This window comes from Dermochelys coriacea, chromosome 20 (assembly GCF_009764565.3).
Source record: "Dermochelys coriacea isolate rDerCor1 chromosome 20, rDerCor1.pri.v4, whole genome shotgun sequence".
Classification (NCBI taxonomy): Eukaryota; Metazoa; Chordata; order Testudines; family Dermochelyidae; genus Dermochelys; species Dermochelys coriacea.
This window is the reverse complement of record NC_050087.2, coordinates 16,062,477-16,083,397: the sequence shown is the minus strand read 5'-3', so window position 1 is coordinate 16,083,397 and position 20,921 is coordinate 16,062,477. Positions and strand designations below refer to the sequence as shown.

At 48.8% G+C, this 20,921-nt stretch overlaps 1 protein-coding gene across 7 annotated transcripts; it reads right to left on the bottom strand.

Annotated features, from left to right (window-relative positions):
- Positions 1–1,408: 1,408 nt before the first annotated feature.
- On the bottom strand, positions 1,409–19,596 carry SYCE2 (synaptonemal complex central element protein 2). Of its 7 annotated transcripts, XM_038379108.2 has the most exons (6): positions 16,686–16,789; positions 15,409–15,519; positions 8,590–8,640; positions 7,242–7,360; positions 4,861–5,071; positions 1,409–2,289 (listed from the first exon to the last, which is right to left on the bottom strand). In XM_038379108.2, exons 4-6 carry the CDS (start codon positions 7,352–7,354, stop codon positions 2,095–2,097), a joined length of 519 nt encoding a protein of 172 aa, XP_038235036.1. In that variant the 5' UTR covers positions 7,355–7,360; positions 8,590–8,640; positions 15,409–15,519; positions 16,686–16,789; the 3' UTR covers positions 1,409–2,094. The 7 variants fall into 7 exon arrangements, with proteins under 7 accessions (XP_038235036.1, XP_038235032.1, XP_038235034.1 ...); XM_038379104.2 differs by lacking the exons at positions 8,590–8,640; positions 15,409–15,519 and adding an exon at positions 19,105–19,596 and having other exon boundaries at positions 16,686–16,798; XM_038379106.2 differs by lacking the exon at positions 16,686–16,789 and having other exon boundaries at positions 15,409–16,682.
- Positions 19,597–20,921: the final 1,325 nt, after the last annotated feature.

Sequence of the window (20,921 nt, the reverse complement as noted above, 5' to 3'; positions counted from 1 at the left end):
TAGAATCAGAACTGCTGAATTGTGTAAAGTGGGCCATAGACTGTTAACATTTGGTGGCTGGTTGCCCTGGTCATTGCAAAACAGAAGAAAATGACCAGCAATAGGCTATGTTCAGATTTACCTTTGAGTGAAGGGATGTGAACTTTCTTGACTCCGGAAGATGGTTGAGACCTCTCGGATTGTAGGGCTTGGGGGTGAGTGGTGAAGTCTGAGCAGTTGCAGAGTGGCTGAGCACAGATCAAGATGTTCAGTAACTCACCGTAATGCTCCCACAATCATCAGGGCAGAAGGATTGGAAATGTGTCCCTCGGGTTGTATATGAGAGATGCAGTCATGGGAGCTCTGGGTGCACAACTTGACTTCCTTCGGGGAAAAGTTTTTTCCAAAGAAACCAGGGCCAGATTTTTCAAGTGCTTGGCCCCCACAATTGAAGCCAGATTTCCAAGAGATATCAGCGCCTGATGCCCTGAGCTCTTTCCTTGATCTAGGCCCGATGGTGGATGCTGAATTCTCTTGAAACTTCTGGCCCTCGGGCCTGACTTTTTTTCCAAGGTGTTTGACTCAAGCACTCAGATATGATATGATGGGGTGGTATAAGAACCTACGCAGAATAGCTGCCCTAGCTCTAGTGATGTGCTGGTGGTTGAGTTTTCAGTGCACACTCCATCTTTGCACAAGAACCAGTCTGTTCAATACCAGAATTGTACTGTAGTATCTCTGCCAGCTGTGTTCAACTTGCTGAACATCTGGGAGCTAAATTCAATCCTAGCTGAGGCAGGTGGATTGAGCCCCTGATCTCTGGCAAATAGGTTACAAGAAAGCAAAGTTTCATACAGGCAACTGCCATGGCCCGTGACTACATGTAGCTCCAGATTTTTTTCAAAGTGCTCAACACCCAATTTTGACAATCTGGTCTGTACTGTTTGTTATGTGAAATGGACATTAGACCAAGAGTTGGAGATGTGCCCTTATCAAGGGGATTACACAGCTGAGCCATCCTTGCTTGAAAACTCTTTAACAGCCATGGTGGTTTCTCTGGATTGATCCACCTGAAACGACCCTTCTCCACCACACCATTTCAGGTCCCATGACTGTGGCAAAAAGTCCCAGCCCACCTACATGTGCTAAGATAATTGGGGCTGCCCCAGGAATTATAAAATAGCCGTGTCCAGCATTGGGCAACGGGAACGGTATATAAAAATAACTTGCCGGTTTTCTGATCTGCTGGCTGTGACTGATGGGTGGAAGTGGCTTCTTAGGATAGAAAGTGCAGTGCTCCCTGCCCTTTTTCCCCCACACACCCCCGCTTGGCTAAGACATTTTGTTCCTTTGCTGTAGGTCAGATGGGCAGCAGAACAGGTTCCGTTTTCAGCCCCTGCATGTGTAAGTGGTCTCTTTGTTCTCTGCGTTTGAGAATAATAAGGGCTTATCAGGAACAGCAGCTTAAACTCTGTTCTCCTGTAAAAAAAAACTGAGTGACAGAATCTTATATTTTTGCTTTAAATCCCATTGTGTTTTTCATATCAGCACAGATAGCGGTTGGAAATAACAAACAGGCAAGTCACTGAAGGAGACATGTTTACAGCTATTGATAAACCAGCAAAGTGGAATGTAACATTCATGTAATCTTTATAAAATGCCTTTTACAATAAACAGTGCTAGGAGAGAGCTAGCGACGACAATCTCCCCCTGCCACACTGGAAGAAAGACATTTCAAAGGCAGCAGGGGGCAGAAGTTTGACAACAGCCATTGGCCATTGCATGATCCTTTCATATCGTCAGTGGGCTTTAATCACATCTCACCATTCCCTCCCACGTAGGTAAGACTTATTCCCACTTTTATGAAGATTGACTCTTAACAGCCGTGGTTTTTCACCTGTCTGGCTTCATGCCCTTTAGGACACTATCAGCTTGAAAGTTCAGGAGTTTTTAAAACAACTTTAACAATTAAACAAACTGCAACAGGAGTAGAAAAAGGGGCCCTTATCTGACCTGTAGTCTTATTTTTCCTTTTGCATCAGAATAGTGGCTACACGATGGTTTGAATGGTTCCTTTGGGCTTTTGATTCCAGCTGGCCTTTCTTCCCAGTGTTCTCACATCTCCGGCTGCACACACAAGTCTTTATAAGCTGCCTCCACAGTGTGGCAGACTTGTCTGAGCTCAGTTTGGGTCTGGCTGATCCTCTCCATTATCTCCGAGAGCTCTTGGAGTTTATCCTGCATTTGCTTGTTATGGCGATCGTAAATGAGAAACATCATTTCCTCCAGCTTCTCCGCCAAACTCGAAACCTTTTGCAGTGCAAGGAAAGACAGGCCTTAGGAATTAAAATGGATCGGAGGCTGATGGCTTGAATATTAAGGGTTGCATTGTCCCCCAACTCCCAGAGTAACAGGATGCAACTACCATTGATTTCAATGGGTGCTCTGCCATGTTGGGATGGGGCTGAGTCTTGCCCTAAGTGTGACTTTTTTCATGAGTTTTAGACAAAATAGACTAAAACTGATCTCTGTATAAATGTAAAATGCTTACTGCAGGCTTCTTGCACCATCTTCTGAAAGCATCTGGGGCTGGCCATGTGGGAGCCAGGATACTGACTCCAGGGTCTGCTAGCCTGGGCCAGGCTGGCAATTCCTTATTCCTATGCAGACCCCAGCTCTGCAACTGGTCCATGCAGCACTTCAGTGCAACTCCATGAGGATCTCCCTGCATGGATCTGAATGCAGGAGTGGGATCTTCATGGGAAACAGCAATATGGCATGCAAGAGGATTCTAGCCTATTAGAGGCCATGTGCCCCAGAGATCAGGGCATTGGACTGCAATTCAGGACACCTGGGTTCTTTCTCCCAGGAGTTAGGTGGCTAGCGTGATTTTCAAAAGCCCCAAGCTGCATTTTTAAGGCTCCTAAATACTTTTGAAAATCTGGCCCAAAGCTTTAATGACAGCCTCAGCAATGGTAAGGTGGAAATAACTTCCCAAGTGCATGAATGTGTGACAGGAGATGTGCTGAGCTGCTCCTGGTAGAGGTCATGATGAAGGTTTTGCAAGTGCCAGTGTGAAATGGGAGGCATGTTGGTTTCTGCATCTGTTGGAGATGGAAGTGGAAGCCTTATGGCAAGTTTGAAATGCATTAGACCACAGCGATCAGAAAGTGGTAAAGAATTCAAATTACTTTCCTCTTAACTTAGCTCCATACTTTGAAGTCACTGGCATAAAATGAAGCTTTATTTTATTTTATTTGCATAATCCCTAGTTTTTATCAGTAGATCTCAAAGTACTTCACAAAGGAGGTCAGTACCATTATCCCCCTGGGGAAATTGAGGCACAAATAGGTGAAGTGACTTGTCCAAGGTCACCCAGCAGGCCAGTTGCAGAGCCAAGAATAGAACCTTGGTCTCCTGGGTCCTAGTCCAGTACTGTATGCTATAAGCCACACTGCCTCTCTTAATAATAATAATAATAATAAATATCTCACCCTCATATAGCACTTGGGAGGCCTGGATTCTATTCCCAGCTCTTCCACGGGCCTGCTGGGTGAGCTTGGACAAGTCATATTGACCTGCTGTGCCCTCAGTTTCCCCATTTTACAACAATTCTGACTTTGTAAGGTGCTTTGAGATCTATGAATGAAAAGCGCTAGATAAGAGCCAGGCGTTCTTCTATATATTACATGTTAGAGTCTGTAGCTGATTTTATAATGGAAAGAGCCCCACTGTTGCATTATTTTTCTTTACATGTATGTAAAAGTATGCTCCAAAGTATCTGATTTAATGCCTCAGAGACAAGGAGGACACTCAGACGGGTGATCTGTGACTGATGCAGTTAGAATAACATGATTAAAATACGTTAAATAAACATTCTGTGAGTGCACAATCTTTAATGTGTGTGCAGTCAAAGTGGAGAGGAGATAAGTGAGGCAATGGGGGTTGCTGCATTTCACAGGGATTCAAGTTAGTGTGTGAGGCATGATGTTGGAATTTCGCTGATGTTGGCAGGTAAAGTGGTTTTACATTTAAAAACAAGCTCTGTACTGATTTGCTGTAATGTAGCAGAGAATTGGAGAACATGGAGACTGACATGTTCTAGTCCATCTCCTTTCAAGTAGAGTCTAGTTGCTGCTCCCCTCTTTTGTTCTGTCCAATCTACTTTTAAATGCTCTATACAGTGAAACTCCCCCAACTTTCCTTGGGGAGATGATTCCATAACCCAGTATGGGTCCCTGGGAAGAAGACCCATGTGAGAAGAAGACCTTCCTCACATGGCTTTTCCCACACCCATGAAAATGGAGAGCTCAGCCATCCCTCCCCTTGGTCCGGTTGTCTTGGGATCTGTTGAGGGGAGGGGGAGGGAAAGAGCATAGGAGCATGACTGTTGGAGGAGGCGTGGGGGTAAGAGAATGCTGCACCCAATGAAGTTCAAAAGGAACAGAGAACACAATTCTGGGCTGTATTACCTTTTCCACAGTGCTGTGTGACATATCCCTCTGAGGAGGAGCCCTAGTGCAGCTCCTGCTTGGGAGGGCTTTCTAGGCAGACTCCAGGGTGTGTGTGAGAGGGGGGATGCATCAGAAGCACAGGGCTTTCATGCAGATGGCTCTGGCCTCAGGCCAATCCCCTGGGATATATGGTGGGTCCTGCTGCCTGTTCCAGCCCGGGGCAAACCCTGCTTCTGTGCTGGACTGACATGGCGTTTATACCATGGAAGGGGGCAATCCGCCCCCCGATACAGCACTTCCCCCACACCCATTTTCCTTTGCTCAGCATTAAAGTGCCTCCTCTTTCACCAAGCTAATTAACTTCTCTTCCTTCCTTTGGCTTCCACCCTTGAGCCCTGGTATATAGCCATCTCAATATCCACTTTACCTTCAGCAGGAGGCTCTCCCTGAAATTGCTCATGACAGTGTGGTCTTTCTTCCGGTTCTCGTTGATCTTCTCAATCAGCTGCTGCGTTCTTTTCTGCAGATTTTCAATGTTTGAATCCAGGGTTGCAAAATAATTGGATGACTTGCCATCCAATGCTGCTACAGGCGCATCTGCAGTGGGGCAGAGCAGAGATGTGCTGGGCGATTCCTTCCTACATTTAAATTGAAATAAATGAACATATGTTGTATTCCCCTATACCCCAACTTACACTCAAAGGCCAAAACTTAGGTGAGTTTGAGGACTCATTGTGAAAGCATTCACTTTGTTTCCAGATAAGAGTAACTGACATATCTGAAGCAAGGGGGCAAGTTTACCTACTCTATGGAAAAGGTAAACTTCCCATCCTTTCCCTTGCTGTGACTCCTAAAGAAAGGGAGCATTTTAAAACCAAACACAGAAGGTCAGATCCTCCCCTGGTCACTGGTGCCTTTATGCATGTAAGAAGGCTGCAGCTGTACAAAAATACCATTACAATTCAATACATGAAGAAAAATTACAAAGACTAGAGCCAAAGTTATCAAGCAAAATCAGCTGCCAAAGAAAACTGTTCCCAGCTATTTTGTTAATTTCTCTCTTGTGGGAATTTTAGTCCTTTACATGTGTGTATCCAATAATTAAAGCAGCTTATTAACCAGAATCCATTCATCACAAACTTGATAGCTCCTGTGTTGGCTAATTCTATTTTATAAAGGAAATACAGAGTCCCTGTTGGCGGACTTGTTTGTGAAACTACTGCAGTGCTAGGAAAATTGACATCTAATTCCATTTGATGGGGGAGGGGAATGATACACGTGATGAGCAGCCTCAGGTTCTAAACCAGTACCCTTGCCTATGGAAGGCAGTGTGCTTAGGATCAGCCTTCTGGGTACATTATTGCATTAGCACATTACACACTGTACTGATCAGGATTCCCGCTCAATTCCTGATGCTATTGGCCAGCACGCCTACGTCAATGTTTCTTAACCTTGCCTTATATTGGCATTTGGTCCTGAGGAGGCATGGAGGAAATGGGTCTAAATAAAGCAAGCCAACTGCCAAGGTGAAGCAGCTCAGTGATGGAATTAAAAGCCAAAGACACCTGCTGTTGATTAGCTCTGTCCTCTTGTACAGAAGTATAAGTAAACAACCTCCATGCCAGGTGGCTTTGTATACACTGAGTGCACTGTATGTACACAGCTACTACAAGAGAGGCAGTGTGGCCCATTGGATTGGGCTGGGAGGCAGGAGATCAGGGTTCTAAATAAATACACAAAAAGTGTCAGGTGCTGGGGGGCCATTTAAGTCCCATAGAGAAGAGTTGAAAGACAAACTGCCTAGCATAACTCCTCCCATCCAAGGGGTTGTCTACACACAGCTTTTGTATCAGTTTCAAACCAGTACAGGGGTGCTGGAACAATTTGTTTAGTGGAAGTGCTGAGAGTCATTGAACCAAACTGTAAACCCTGTATATAGTGGAATCCACTTCAAGCCAGGGGGTGCGGCATCACCCCTAGTTCCAGCACCTATGAACCAGTATAAAGCAGTACAACCCTCTAGTGTGGGTACTGTTAGCTACATATAGGTCTTGTCTCGGGAAAATGAAACCAGTATGGTTATAACTGTTAGTCTCGTTGGACAGTGTCTTTTTTTTTCAGTGTAGCATATGTCATTGCAGTCACACACTAGGGGTATCCAAATGTAACTATACTAAACTAATATCTAATCATACCCCTAACTGAAATAATTACATTGGTCCAAAGCCTACGTTGAGAGTAGGCATAAATGCACTGATTGTCACCACCTCTTTAATAGCAGTAGATGTCCTGGGAACCACTTTATAGGACTTAAAATGAGTAATTCTTCCTGTGCTCAACACAAGAGAATGTGTGAGTCATTAATTAGACAGCACTTTACAAAAGAGGTCAGTATCATTACCCTCATTTTACAGCTGGGGATACTGAGGCACAGGCCGTTACTTGCCCAAAGTCACCCAGCAAACTAGTGGCAGAGCCAGGAATTGAACCTAGGTCTCCTGAGTGCCATTCCAGTGCTCTATCCATTGGGAAATACTGCCTCCAAACTAACTTTTTAACTTAAGAATGCAATTAGAAACATTGTCCATAACCAATTATATTAATTAGAAAACCTAGTCTGAATACAGCCTGGGAAATTGCTACAATTAACATGAACAACCAGGGCATTCCCAACTATATATTTATTAAAAACACATTTCTCCTTTGGGAAGTTTCTGTTGACATATTCCTGGTACAAGGCAAAGCATTTTCTCCCCTTTCTCTGGCTCTCAGCAAATATTAGACAGAAGTCTGTGCAAAACACCTCACCTGGACAGGATCTCACTATGTAATTCACGTTTTTCTATATCATCAAAGAACGGGCTGTCCGGTTTAGCCTGCTCCTCTTCTGGCTCTGGACTTTCACATTCCTGATTAGACATCGTAACCTTTAAAAATTAGAGAGATTTTTCAGGAGGCTGCATGGATCAGGCATTGCACTGGGACTTATTCTAGCCCTTGGCTCTGCCACTAATTTGCTGTGTGACCTGAGCAAGTCACTTCCCTTCTACCTTATCTAATTAGAGTTGAAGCTCTCCAGGGCAGGGACTATCTCTTACATAGTATTTGTACAACTCTTAGCAAAATGGGGCCCTGGTCTTGTTGCAGCCTCTAGTCTCTAAAGTAACACATAATTAATAAGAATAACAGAATAATCATTGACCTACATGAGCAACTAAATCAAACTGAGAGTTTTAAACTCATATTCAGTAGAGCTTGGTAGGAACTTTTGATGACATTTACGGGGGTTTGGAAAATGCTGATTCCTCCTAACTGAATCTTCCCATGGGACCATGTCCGTTTCGATTATTTTTTGTTTTGAAAAAGAATTTTTTGAAAACTATCAAAACATCCAGTTTTGACATTTTCATAATTAAACATTTGGAATTTTCAGTTCAAAACTACTTTTTGTTTAAATATCTATGTTATTTTATATTTTAAAATGTTTTTAAAATAAAAAAGGTCAAAACTGAAACATGACATATTGAATTAATGGAAAGGAAATATTTCAATTTACCCCAAATCATTTTTTTAGTGTTTCAGTTTATGAAAAATTTTGAGACTTTGGCTTTTCGTCCCTATTTGGAACTAGGAAAAAAGTCAAACTCTCAAGATTTGTCATAGGATGGGAAATCCATTTCCTGACTAGCTCTAATATTGAGTCTGCTTCTCTTCTACACCAGTTTTACACTGATATAACTTCACTGGAGTTACTCCCAATTTACCTAGAGAGCTGGACAAAATACGCTATTTTTATCTCTGACTTGATTTTGCTTGGAGAGTTTGAAATAGTCTGTATTTTATTAGATGTATTATAGAACAAAATTTGCTAAGAAAAACTGTTAAAACACTGAGGATATATATATAAATATAAAGACCCTGCAACTCTAACCTCTGTTAGAGGACTATGAAATTACATCGATCTAGAAACATTTTTAGCTTTCTAGCTGTATAAGTCAATTGTATTTACCTGGATTGTAAATTCTGTGAGATAAGGACTGTTATGGGTGTATGTACAGCATCTAAAACTATCCCCAGTCAAGAGGTTCTAGCAATTACTGTAATATAAATAATAATAATAATTAATAATAAAGCAACTAGAACCTACACTGGTTACCTGGATTTGAAAATGTAACCTTGTCTGACCTCAACCAAGATCTTCAAAACTCTATAGGAAATTAATTTTAAAAAGGAGAGATAAGTACATACAATTGTTAAATTCACATTATTTACTAAGCTGAAATGTTGCAGGAAGCTAGCTGTTGACCAATCATTACAATTCCACTCCACACCCTCCCTCTTTTATATAACTAGATAAGTTTTACTGGGAAAAATCTGACTTCAGGAGTCCCACCTCTGAGGACATTAGCTGTTTTTCTTAAAGCCCCAGCTCCTGGGATCATGTGAGCATCTCAGTTTTCATTCAAAACAAAAAATGAAAGAAGTCATTCCTAGGTCTTGTGGTTGAGAATAAATGCTTGAAATCATGACCCCCTAAAGACAGCAAATAATCAGAAACCCAAATTTATTTGTCTATTGATTATTTTTAAGCCATGATTTTTTAAAGTTTGGGGTTGGATTTTTTTGGGTTGGCAGTATTGTGACTCTTAATATCTGCTTTTAAAAAAATCAATTGATCAAAGATTTTCTCATGCTCAAAAAGGGCCTAAAAGAATTCCCACTGTGTCTGAATACCAAAGTTAACCGTTAAATACATTGAAATTAGTCAATTCAATCAAATTAGAGGAGATGGATAGCTAGATGGGTGTGTGTATAGCCAGCTAGATAAATAGATCGGTGAATCCCACTGGTGTGTGTGTGTGTGTGTGTGTGTATATATATATATATATATATATAAACCCCTCTAATTTGATTTAATTCTGTAGGGTGGGGTGCTTGTTTTGTTCCCTCCTTAGGGTGAAGGGGCTCCTATACTGACCCCATAGGAGCATGTGGTGCCCTATAGCAGCATGTGGTGCCCTATAGCAAGGCTGGGGGGATCCCTAATGGGCCGGTGTGAGGAGCCCCTAGGGGAGAGGACCCCCACATGGGACAGCTGTACCCAGGCTCACAGTGCAGGAGACCCCATAGGGCGGTGAGGAGCCCACGGGGAGAGGATCCCATAGCTGGATGAGGACCCAATATCAGGGCTCACCAGGGGGATTCTATATAGAATGGGGGGGCTGTATTGGGGCTCCTAGGGAGGCCCATATAGAATTGGGGGCTGTATTGGGGTTCCCGGGGGGGCCCATATAGAACTGGGGGCTGTACTGGGGCTCCCTGGGGGGCCCATATAGAACTGGGGGCTGTATTGGGGCTCCCAGGGGGGCCCATATAGAACTGGGGGGGCTGTATTGAGGCTCCCAGGGGGCCATATAGAACTGGGGGCTGTACTGGGGCTCCCGGGGGGGGCCCATATAGAACTGGGGGCTGTACTGGGGCTCCCTGGGGGGCCCATATAGAACTGGGGGCTGTATTGGGGCTCCCAGGGGGCCATATAGAACTGGGGCCTGTATTGGGGCTCCCAGGGGGGCCCATATAGAACTGGGGGAGCTGTATTGGGGCTCCCAGGGGGGCCATATAGAACTGGGGCCTGTATTGGGGCTCCCAGGGGGGCCCATATAGAACGGGGGGGCTGTATTAGGCTCCCATATAAATGTAGCCCCTCTATTATTTCAAGCCTCTCGGTGGGGCCTGTGGGGGGGCTCACCCCAGAGATGGGGCTGGATGGGGGCTCCCAGCGCCCCTCCCCCCCTCACCGCAGCTTTTCCCGCCACTTCCCTGCCCCTTAACGGCCCCGCTGGGAAGGGAGGTGGGCCGGAGAATGACAGTCCGGCTGGCCAATCAGCGCCCTCCCCGCCCTCAGCTCCTCCAATGAGAGGTCTAGAGGGCATGAAGGCGGGGAGTGAGGGGGCTGGGCTGAGGGGGAGTCCAGGCTGGGGAAGGCAGAGGTGGTGGGGACCAGGCTGGGGAAGGGGGCAGGGCTGAGGGGTCCAGGTTGCGGGGGGGCTGAGCTGGGGGGACCAGGCTGGGGGAGGGGAGGCAAAGCTGGGGGAAGGGGGCAGGGCTGAGGGGTCCAGGCTGGGGGGGGGCACATCCAACCACAGCACAGTTTGGCAGAATTAGTTGCTCAAAAGACAGCTGGACTAGCAGGGGGCCGGGGTGTAGACCACTGCAGTGTTGGGGGGATTTTCATCCCCCCAAATCTAGAGATTGCATTAATAAAGGAAACACTGAGTTTGGAACAGAATCTAGGCCTTCCCTTCCCCCCCCCCCCCCCGCAAGCATTGTTTACACCCCTGTTGCAGGTGGGGATTGAGGGGTATCAGTGGAGCTGGGGTTGAGATTGAAGGGCATTAGCAGAGCTGTGGGGGATGGGTAGTCCAGGCCCCCCCGGGGGCCCCAATACAGCCCCCAGTTCTATATAGGCCCCCCCAGGAGCCCCAATACAGCCCCCAGTTCTATATGGGCTCCCCCGGGAGCCCCAATACAGTCCCCCCATTCTATATGGAATCCCCCTGGTGAGCCCTGCAGCTGAATAGTTGCAGAACTATGGGTTACTCGTGGGGTGGAAGAGCTTTGCTCACTTATCCCCATTCAATCCTAGGTGGTCATAGGACAGGAATGACTAAGAAATCCTAGATAGTCACAGATTTCTAGCAGGTTTCAGGTGCACCTGGAGAGCGATTTGGAGAAGCATGATCATCATCTACCCTCACTTGTTGCTTTAGCCCCTAGGAGATTTTGGTTTCTGTGGCTCAGAAGCGCAGGATCTAACACATCTCACTGTATATGCACCTCCCTGGTGTTCTTCATACCTATGTGAATGCAACAGGTTCCAAACAATAAAAAATGAAAATAAACTGGCAGTTGCCAGCGGTGCTGAAAACACGATTATTAAAGAAAACACTACAGACAGAGGCATTCTTGGTCTCATGGCGAGATGGCTCTTTAATACAAATTTGCATGATTGTGTCCAACCAGGGGATACCTTTTCTAAAGAGATGTATTTGTCTTCTGCTTTTTAGAGTCCGGTTCTTCCCCTATCCCAATCCAATCTTGTATATGGGAAGTAGCTGGAAACCAGCAAGAGATGGTTAAACCATCTTGGCTTTGTTTTTAATGCCTGCTTGTATTAAGGAAGCAAAGTTGCATTCCCAGCCCTCCCCACTGCTGTCTATAACTGCTTAATAAAAATTCGTAGATTTGTTCTACATAACTTCTCCTATTTATGGTGATTCACATTATTCAATGCTTGCATTTCAAAGGCTAGTTAAAATTATATTAATCCTCCTGCTCAGAGGGATCCATGCATTTCTCTTTCAACCCTTGGATCTAAAAGTGCTATCCTGTTTTAGAGCTGGGGAAACAGACACAAGGGATTGGAGTGATGTGCAGCAGAGTCAAAGTTAGAACTTGGGATATAATTCTCATTTCCTTTGTGAGGATGGGTCCTTTAAGACAATTTGATTGTCTCCATATTCTGACAAGTTTCAGAGTAGCAGCCGTGTTAGTCTGTATTTGCAAAAAGAAAAGGAGTACTTGTGGCACCTTAGAGACTAACAAATTTAATAGAGCATAAGCTTTCGTGAGCTTATGCTCAAATAAATTTGTTAAGCTCTAAGGTGCCACAAGTACTCCTTTTCTTTTTCCATATTCTGAGGCTGTGCAGGGCCCTGTAAATTACAGTGTCTTTGAGGCTGCTCTAGTTTATGCTCTGCTGCCAGTGGCCCTCGATGGGCCTACATTCTGGAACCATTTCAACCCACCTTAAATCTCCTTTATGCTACCGTTATTAATGTGACTGAGAATCGAGCCCATTGAATGGCCACACGGGCATCATGCTATCTCCACACAAATGGACATCTGAACAAAAGGCTTGTGTCACTTCCTGGCTCCTCTCTTGTTAAGGATAGTCCATCCTTAGTTCCACACAGGAAGTCCCTGTCCAGGAATAACCATTTCAGATTGATCAAAGATCCAGTATTTAAGAACAAGGGATGCCTCACATGTATGTGTCATTGTCTTCATTCTGTTTGCCTGATGACTTCACTTCTAATAAGAATCATTTAAAAAACAGTCTATTGAAGAAGGCTGGGATTTCCAAATAGGTGTTTAGACCCCACTGAAATTCAGTAGGACACTAGTGCCTTGTTCCAATAAGGCAACTCAGGCCTGGTCTACACAAAAAAATTAGATTGACCTAGTTATGTCGCTCAGAGCCGTGAAAAAAAATTACACCCAAGGTGCCATAGTTAGGTCAACCTAACCTCCAAGGTAGACACAATATACCACCCTTGATCTAGCTACTACCTCTCAGAATAGTGAGCCAATTACTTTGATGAGAAAAAATCCCAGTGCCACGGTAGTGCTTGTAGTGTAGTCAATAGCCTCTGAAAATCTCCACAAAAGTCCAGATGTTTTACAGGAAGCAGATGTTCTGGCAGCTTTAACAGTTCTAGGGACTCAAGAAAATATGGCAGCAAGGGGACTAATAACGTTTACTGTCTTTCTGACCATAAAGTAGACACTTCCCCCCGACTTTATCTGACAGCTCATCTCACTCCAGGGATTGTTGGACAAGAAAGGAACATTTTGTAAACAAACGTTTTGTGGCAAATATCGAATTTCACAGGTTTGGGACTGAGAAGTTCAGTGTGATCCCTGCTCAGTAAGAACTTGTGAATGGTTCCCATCTGGGATTTGGGTGACATCACAGGCTAGTTCTTCCAGCTGGTGTTATTTTTACACTTGTAATCCATTGGTGCCTGGAATAGCAGCATCTTCCACCTCATGAAACAGGGTTTGGTGGTTGTTTGCTTTTTCCCCCTTCCCAGAGAGAATTTAAGATCTGGAAACTGTGCCACTCAAGAATGAAAAATCCACACCGCCTGCATGCACGGGCCAGAAAGAATATGCTGAAACTGACCCTGGAGGAGCAGAGCATGAGAAATGCAGCAAACGGCCCAACAGAGACCGGGGTGGGATGGCAACATGGTAATCTTGGAGATGGAGGCCAGGGCATCTGAGCCAAGTTTTGGCAGAGAGGGGAGTCATGTTCAGAGATGAGCTTCGTGGTGTACGATGTGGGGGTGTTTGGATCAGCCTCTCTCTTAAGCATGCCATTTCAAAGTTGACAGCAGTGCTGCTGTGGCTAACTGGGCTCCATGCAAATGGGTTTAGCAACCAAGGCAGGAGTGATGAGTGACCGATCAGACTGAGGCCCTGCTTTGTCTCACAGGGTCGTGCAATCGGCTTGCTAAGCAGGACTGGATGGGGAAGTAACTTGCTGCCAGTTCCGATCCCCGCACCTGCCTTAGTCACTTCCCACAGCATTGGAGGGGCTATGTCATAATCAGCTCCTCTTGAGTCATTGGCTCTGCATGGAATTCTCCTGCCCCCTTCCCGCCCAACACTAGGGTGTAAGTTGAGGTAGGAAAGGGCCTTGTTTAATGTAAATATTCTTCTAGTCCCAGGGTGCATATATTGCAGCAGCATTAGACCCTTTCACACATGGCTAGAGTCTGAGTGAAAGGGGGGCTCACACCACTTTACACATCACTTCTGCATCTGGACGACAATATACACATCAAGATCTGTCTTGCTCTCTCTGCCCCCTCTGCTCTCCAGCGCCTCAACCCCCTTGCTTGCCCAGGCACTCAACAGGCTCTCGGCCCAAATCTGAAGGAGAAAGATTCAAGTTTAGAGGCTCCTCCCACCAGCTCCTTTCTTGAACATGTCAAGTTCAGCAGGTGTTTATTTCCCACATATCAAGATTACCAGGGCTAATGCCCCATGTGGGGGGACCCAGATCGGAAGTTTCTCTTCTGAGCCTGGCATCTGTGCAGGGAGCAGCAGGGTGATATTTATAGCAGCGGAGGTGCCAACATCTGATGTCTCAGCTTCTCACCTTGTCACCTAAATACCATTAGCAACAGGTCGCCCTCAGCACTGCAGAGCCAGGTCACATTGACAAGAGGGTCGGTTCCCTTGCGATTCAGGCTGCTGGACTCCAATCAGATCAGATCCATCTGCTCAGCTAGTCCATTGCCTTCTGGTCGACCTAAGATTGCTTGCTCTCTCTCTCTCTCTCTCTCTCATATGCCCCACTCCTTTATCTGCAGGGAATTCTGCCACCCTGATGGCAAAGGCTTGGTCTACACTTCAAAGAGGCTGCTGGACAGAGCCAACTCAGTGGTTCCCTCTGGCTCTCTTTCACCTCCATTTCATCAGACCTCCTGTGGTTTCCCTGTTTCCTTCCCTCTCACTTTCCTCAGGACAGTCAGACACCATGGGAATCACTGTTGGGTGGAATTTTCTGAACCTTGGTATGCACCCGAGTGAATTGGCAGCGAACACCCTCCCACAGCCCACTGGGCCCTGTCCCGTCGAATCCCTACATTGGCTAGAGCTCCAGGATCAGGCCCCTGCTTCAACCTGTGTTGAATGTCAGCTCCCACATCTCCTGCCAGGAGAGCTCCATGCTGCCAGGCCTGCAGAGAGAGGCCCGACACACTGCACTCAGTGCTTCACACCAGCACTCCACCCAGCGCTGACACTACCTCATTAACACCCATCTGCTCTTCGCACTCCCAGCTTGTCATCTTCCTGAGCAGCCGGAGGGGGGAAGCAGGTGGAATGGTGAAGTGAGGAAGAACAGTGGGGCCCATCCTGTGCCCACAACTGCCCCGGCCTCACAGACTGCCTTGGGAGATTGCCATCCTCGCCTTCGCAGCCTCTGTGGCCCCAGTGCAGAGGACAGAGGCTCTTTACTGCTCCCAGCTGGAAATTGTGCTCTGGAGCTAGTGATCCCAGCTTCACTCCTCTTGGGGAAGGGCTGGGAGATAGAAACCTGCCCACACTGTGTTCTGCGTGTGCAGTGACTCCCAAATTCAGCTCATCATAGGAAGGCAAGTCTGGAAATTACCCCACGCACCTGTAGTCACATAGTATGTGTATTAATGTAGTGCTCAGGCCCCAGTCCGAGTCCAGGGTCGCACTGTGCTGGGTGCACACCATCTCAGTAGACACCGACTGGGAGGGGAAACTGAGGAACAGATTTGCTCAAGGTCAGACAGCAGGGTTGGAAATAGAACCCAGGAGTCCCAAGTCCTTGTGCAGTGTCCTAGCCAATAAACCAGGCTACCTCTTTCTAGACCTACTTATCCCGTCCCCTTCACTGGAATGGGGGTGCAGGGCTGCACCCAAAGAGCAACACAAGAGCTGTGCTAGCAGGCTGTGCAGATGTCGGGCTTTCATTAAAATAAATAACAAAGGGTCTTAGGGTTGCAAAGAAAACTCCCAGACCATGACTCCCATGGCTAGCTTCCTTGAATGGCGACTAGACAGCCAGAAACCACTAGCTAGCTAGATTCTCCTGTCCTGAACTGCTTTGCAGCCTTGCTGTGCTGTTAAACAGCTACCATGCTACACCTCAGAAGTGGCTGCATTTCAGTGCTGTGTGAGTGATTCCCTGTATAAATAGCTGCCACGGTCCACCCCAGAGGTGGCTCCATTTCACTGGTGGGCAAATAATCCCTGTACTTATTAGCGTTCGAACAGCAGTTTCAGAGCACAAGGCATGCTGATATCTTTTGGCCTGAGGGACGGATCCCATTTCACCATAATGTATTTTACTTTATAGTTATATCACACCTTGGGGAGATCCCTCCTCATTTTTATCACTTCATCTAACACAGCCGTGCCTCGGGTGGAAGGTGATCACGGCTGACCTGCAGTTTGGAACTGGACATGAGGAAGAACGTAGTATGGAAGAGAAGCAGCCAAGGGCCTTTAGGAAAGCAGGATTTAACAATTTCCCAGACTGGAGTCTATCTGTGCTCTGTCCTGTGTCCTGGTTAAGAACTGCCAGCTCAGGACCTTGTATGAACTGGTGATAGAACCCAGGAGTCCTGATCCACAGCCTTCCTCCCCCCTCCTGCTCTAACCACTAGTCCTCGCTCCCCTCCCCAGGCCCAGAATACAACCCAGGAGTCTTGACTCCCAGCCCTCCTGCTCTAACCACTAGTCTCTGCTCCCCTCCCAGAGCTGGAAATAGAACCCAGGTGTCCCGAGCATAATTTCACACAACAAACCCCACAGCCTAGGTCTCCCCTTTTCAATGCCCCCTATTGAACAGTCCCAGACAGCCAATCACCCACAGCCCTGGTAATGACATAACTGTGTGGGTGGAGCCTCTCCCTTAATGCTCACCTCCAGCTGTCTGCTCTGATTCCAGAGGGTCCGACTGTGGCTCATCGCTCCAGGGACGCCCAGCTCCCCACCTTCCGGACAGTGCTCTCGGCTGGGCCTGTCCCATCCACCGCCTGGGTGAAGCCACCAAGTGGGAACAGATGCACCATCAAGCAACAGGGCAGACAGAATCCACACAGCCCAGGTGAGAAAGGGGAGCTGGGTCAAGTGGTTAGAGCACTGGGAGCCAGGAAGCCTGGGTTCTATCCCTGGCTCTGGGAGGGGAGCTGGGTCGAGTGGTTAGAGCACTGGGAGCCAAGATTCCTGGGTTTTAACCGTGGTTCTGGGAGGGGAGCTAGGTCTAGTAGTTAGAGCACAGGGAGCCAGGACTCCTGGGTTCTATCCCTGGCTCTAGTAGGGGAGCTGGGTCGAGTGGTTAGAGCACTGGGAGCCAGGACTCCTGGGTTCTAATGGGTTTCAGAGTAGCAGCCGTGTTAGTCTGTATTCACAAAAAGAAAAGGAGTACTTGTGGCACCTTAGAGACTAACAAAATAAATTTGTTAGTCTCTAAGGTGCCACAAGTACTCCTTTTCTTTTTTGGGTTCTAACCGTGGTTCTGGGAGGGGAGCTGGGTCTAGTGGTTAGAGCACTGGGAGCCAGGACTCCTGGGTTCTATCCCTGGCTCTGGGAGGGGAGCTGAGTCTAGTGGTTAGAGCACTGGGAGCCAGGACTCCTGGGTTCTATCTCTGGTCCCAGGAGTGGGCTCAGAGCTGCAAGGGGCTCATGGGAGACTGGGAGGCAGGACTCCTACATCCTGTTCCTGTCCCTGGAGGCGGGGTCGCAGCAGATGGACAGTTAACAGGGGCTGAATCGAGAGCTCTCCGGCCATTTTCGCCCAGAGGCTGTCTCGCCGCTTCCCCTTTGCTGCCCCTGCTGTTAGCTCCAGGCCCTGTGCGACAGGGGACTTATTTTAAGCCTCATAAATCTGTGACTCCTTGGAAAGCTTGGGCCCAGTCTCAGTGTTCGGCAAAGCCCTTGGCTCCCAGCCCAGACTGTTGTGCAAAGGGATTTAGCCTGCTGCCCAGTGGGGAACCCCCAAGCCACTGGCCCTTCTGGGGGCCCCTCCTAGGAAGGAGCCCATTAACAGGGCAGGGAATTGATCCTTGAACTGACTTTCCAGGGTGGGGTCTGTGGCATTGGGGAGTCACCACATCGAGCCTCGGCAACTTTCTAGCTGGGAAGTTACTGGCCTGGATGCTGGGCTGGGCAGGCCTGGCCAGAGGGCACAGTGCTCCCATCCGGCCTTTATAGCCCGGACCTGCTCGAACACCCACAGCTTGTTTTCTGGGCTCAGGGCTTGCTCGTCCCAGCCAAGAGGCAGAAGGGAAAGACCTGGAGTTGACCAAAAAAGTCAGAATAAGGACACTTCTATTATTTGTATTATGGCAGCATGACGAGGCCCCAGCTGAAATCATAGAGGGTGGGATGGGGAGGCTGCATGGATCCCCCAGCTGAGATCAGGGTCCCCCATGGTGCCAGGGGCACACAGACTGGTGGGAGACAGTCCTGAAGCCAGCTGGACCAAATGAAGCTGGGCCTTTTTTCCCAGCTTTGCAGACGCGCACAGACCAGGGGCTGCCTCGCCTGCAGGGTGTGTGCAAATGTAGGGCTCAGATCTGAACCCCGATGAAACCCCTTGGACCCCATGGGGACCCCAATCTTGGGATTGGGTCTGTGCAGCCCCTGGCACAACAGGGTCTGACATTGGCTGAGGACTCCAATCAGGACTATGATGCAAAATATATATTGCTCCAAATTAGCCCCTTCGGCTCACAATGGGCAAACCCCGCCACACTGCGGGAGTGCGAGCTTCCCCTCCGAGCCACGCCCGCCCTCCATTGCTCCCAGCCCCTGTCCCCCATCACTCTGGGGCTAACCAGCAGCTAGTGGGGGATCAGCCAAAAGGGGTGACAGGTCAGGCCTGAGCCCAGCTGCTGAGCCTGGATCCGAGCACACCTGGCCGGCACACTGCAGGGTGCAGCAGGGGAAGCCTGCAGGAGGCACGGGGAGCGCCGTGGGGAACGGTTCCGCCAGGTGGGAGGACTCAGGAACCAGGAGTGATTTTCCAGCTCCGCCTGCTAGTGAGACCAAGATCCAGAGCACAAGGAAAATGACAAAGGGCCCAGACCAGCAAGTGCAGGGTTAAACTCCGCCTGCTCCCCATGGAAGCCCAGACGGCCAAAGCTCCAGCCCCCTCCCTCCGCCTGCCCACCCCCAAGCTGGGTGAGGGGAGCAGGCCCCCTGGTTTCAGCAAGGCCTATGGAATCCGGCTACATGGGCTCGACCACCTTGTCAGAGCAGGGGAGGAGCCAGGACTCCTGGGTCCTATTCCCAGCTCCAGCAGCGCAAGGGGGAAATGGACTGGGGATCAGGTTCTTACCCCACTTCTGGGAAGGGAGTGTTGTCTAGCGGTTAGACACGGAGCATCAGGAATCCTGGGTTCTTAGCCTGGAAGTTGTAGAATGAAGCAGTTAGAGGGAAGGTGAGTCACGACTCCTGGGTCTGTTACCAGCTTGGGGAGGGGAGTAGGGTCAGGTGGTTAGAGCAGAGGACAGGAAGCCAGGACTCCTGGGTTCCATCCCCAGCTCTAGGAGGGGAGTGGGAGCTAGTGGGTTAGAGTGGCAGGGGAGGGCTGGGAGCCAGGACTCCTGGGTTCCCATCCCAACTCCTTGAAGGGAGTGTGGTCTAGTGGTTAGAAGTGGGGCCGAGACTGGATTTTTCTCCCTGAAGCAAGATGTTTTGCAATGAAGCAGATAAAAGGAGAGAGTAGGAGGCAGGATGCCAGGGTTCAATTCCCAGCCATCACTGACTCACTACATGAGCCTAGCCCCACCCCTTGCCTCAGTTTCCCCATCCATAACAGGGATGAGACTTTGACCTTTGCAGGCCATCTCCACCCACCCTGAAGCTCCCGCCCCAGGCGTCCGGGCACCTCCCCGCCCCAGGGCATGGAAGCCGTGTCCGCCATGCAGCTCATGAACCTGACCAGCCTCAATCGCACCGAAGCAGTGGGGCTCCTGTCCCAGCACTCGTCCGCCAACGAGCAGCCCCTGTACAGCGAGTACAAGCCGCCCATCCGCGACCTCATCCCCCTGCCCAAGGCCGTGCTCTACCTCCTCATGGCTGCCCTTGTGGTGGTGGGTGTGGCCTATGCCATCGTGGGGCACCTCATCAAGGACTTGGCCCACGACCTCATAGGTGAGTCGGGGCGGGAGACACAGACAGAGGGGTGCGAGTGGTAAATCATCTCCTCCTGCGAGGTCGGAGCACTAGGGCAGCCTCTACTTCCCTGCGATGCTGGTGCTGTGGGGTGTTAAACAGCAGCCATGTTCCACCCCAGAGGTGGCTGCGCAGCAGCAGGGCAATTCCTGTATGTCATAACCGCTCTTATCCAGTGGTTTTCCTCAGGCAGCCCCTGAGCACTGGAAGAGCAGCAGCATTAGCCCCATTTCACAGAAGGGCAAACCGAGGCACAGAGCAGGGCAGCGACCTGTCCAAGGTCACACTGCAGGCTGTAGTGCTTCTGGTGAAGACACGCGGGCCGATGGGAGAGAGTTCTCCCGTCGGCTTAATAAACCCACCGCCGCAAGCGGCAGGAGCTCTCGCACGGACAGAAGCATTGGTGTGGATAGTGCTGGCAGCGGCACATACGTTGCTCAGGGCGAGGGGTTATTCACACCTGGAAAAACAACTAGCCGAGTTTCCAAAAGCTGCTGTTAAAACTCAAAGTTCTTAGAAACTTGAAAACGGGGGGGGGGGGGGGGGGGGGTTGAAGGCTTTTAGGTTTCCAGTGCCCCCCACCCCCCAAAAAAAGTCTTCTGCGGCCAGGCGGGCTGATTGCCAGCAGCTCAAAGCCAGCGGATGACTGGGCCACGGAGAATGAGCCCCCGCTCCTCCTGCTGGGAGCCCCCCATTTCTACCCCCACTTGGGAAGAGAAGAATCTTTCTCCCTGGGATGGGGACCCTGCCTGGCTGTGACCCAGGGGAACCCCCAACGGGCTCAGAACCATCCAAGCTGCCCCCGGAGGGGGGAAGGAGAAGACACTTGGAGAACTGGGCACCTAGGCCCCTGCTCTAACCACTAGACCCCACTCCCCTCCCAGAGCCAGGCTAGAACCCAAGAGTCCTAAATAGGAGCAGGGCGGGGTCAGGATTCCTCTCCTCTGTTCCCAGCTTTGAGTGACCTCAGGTCAGTCG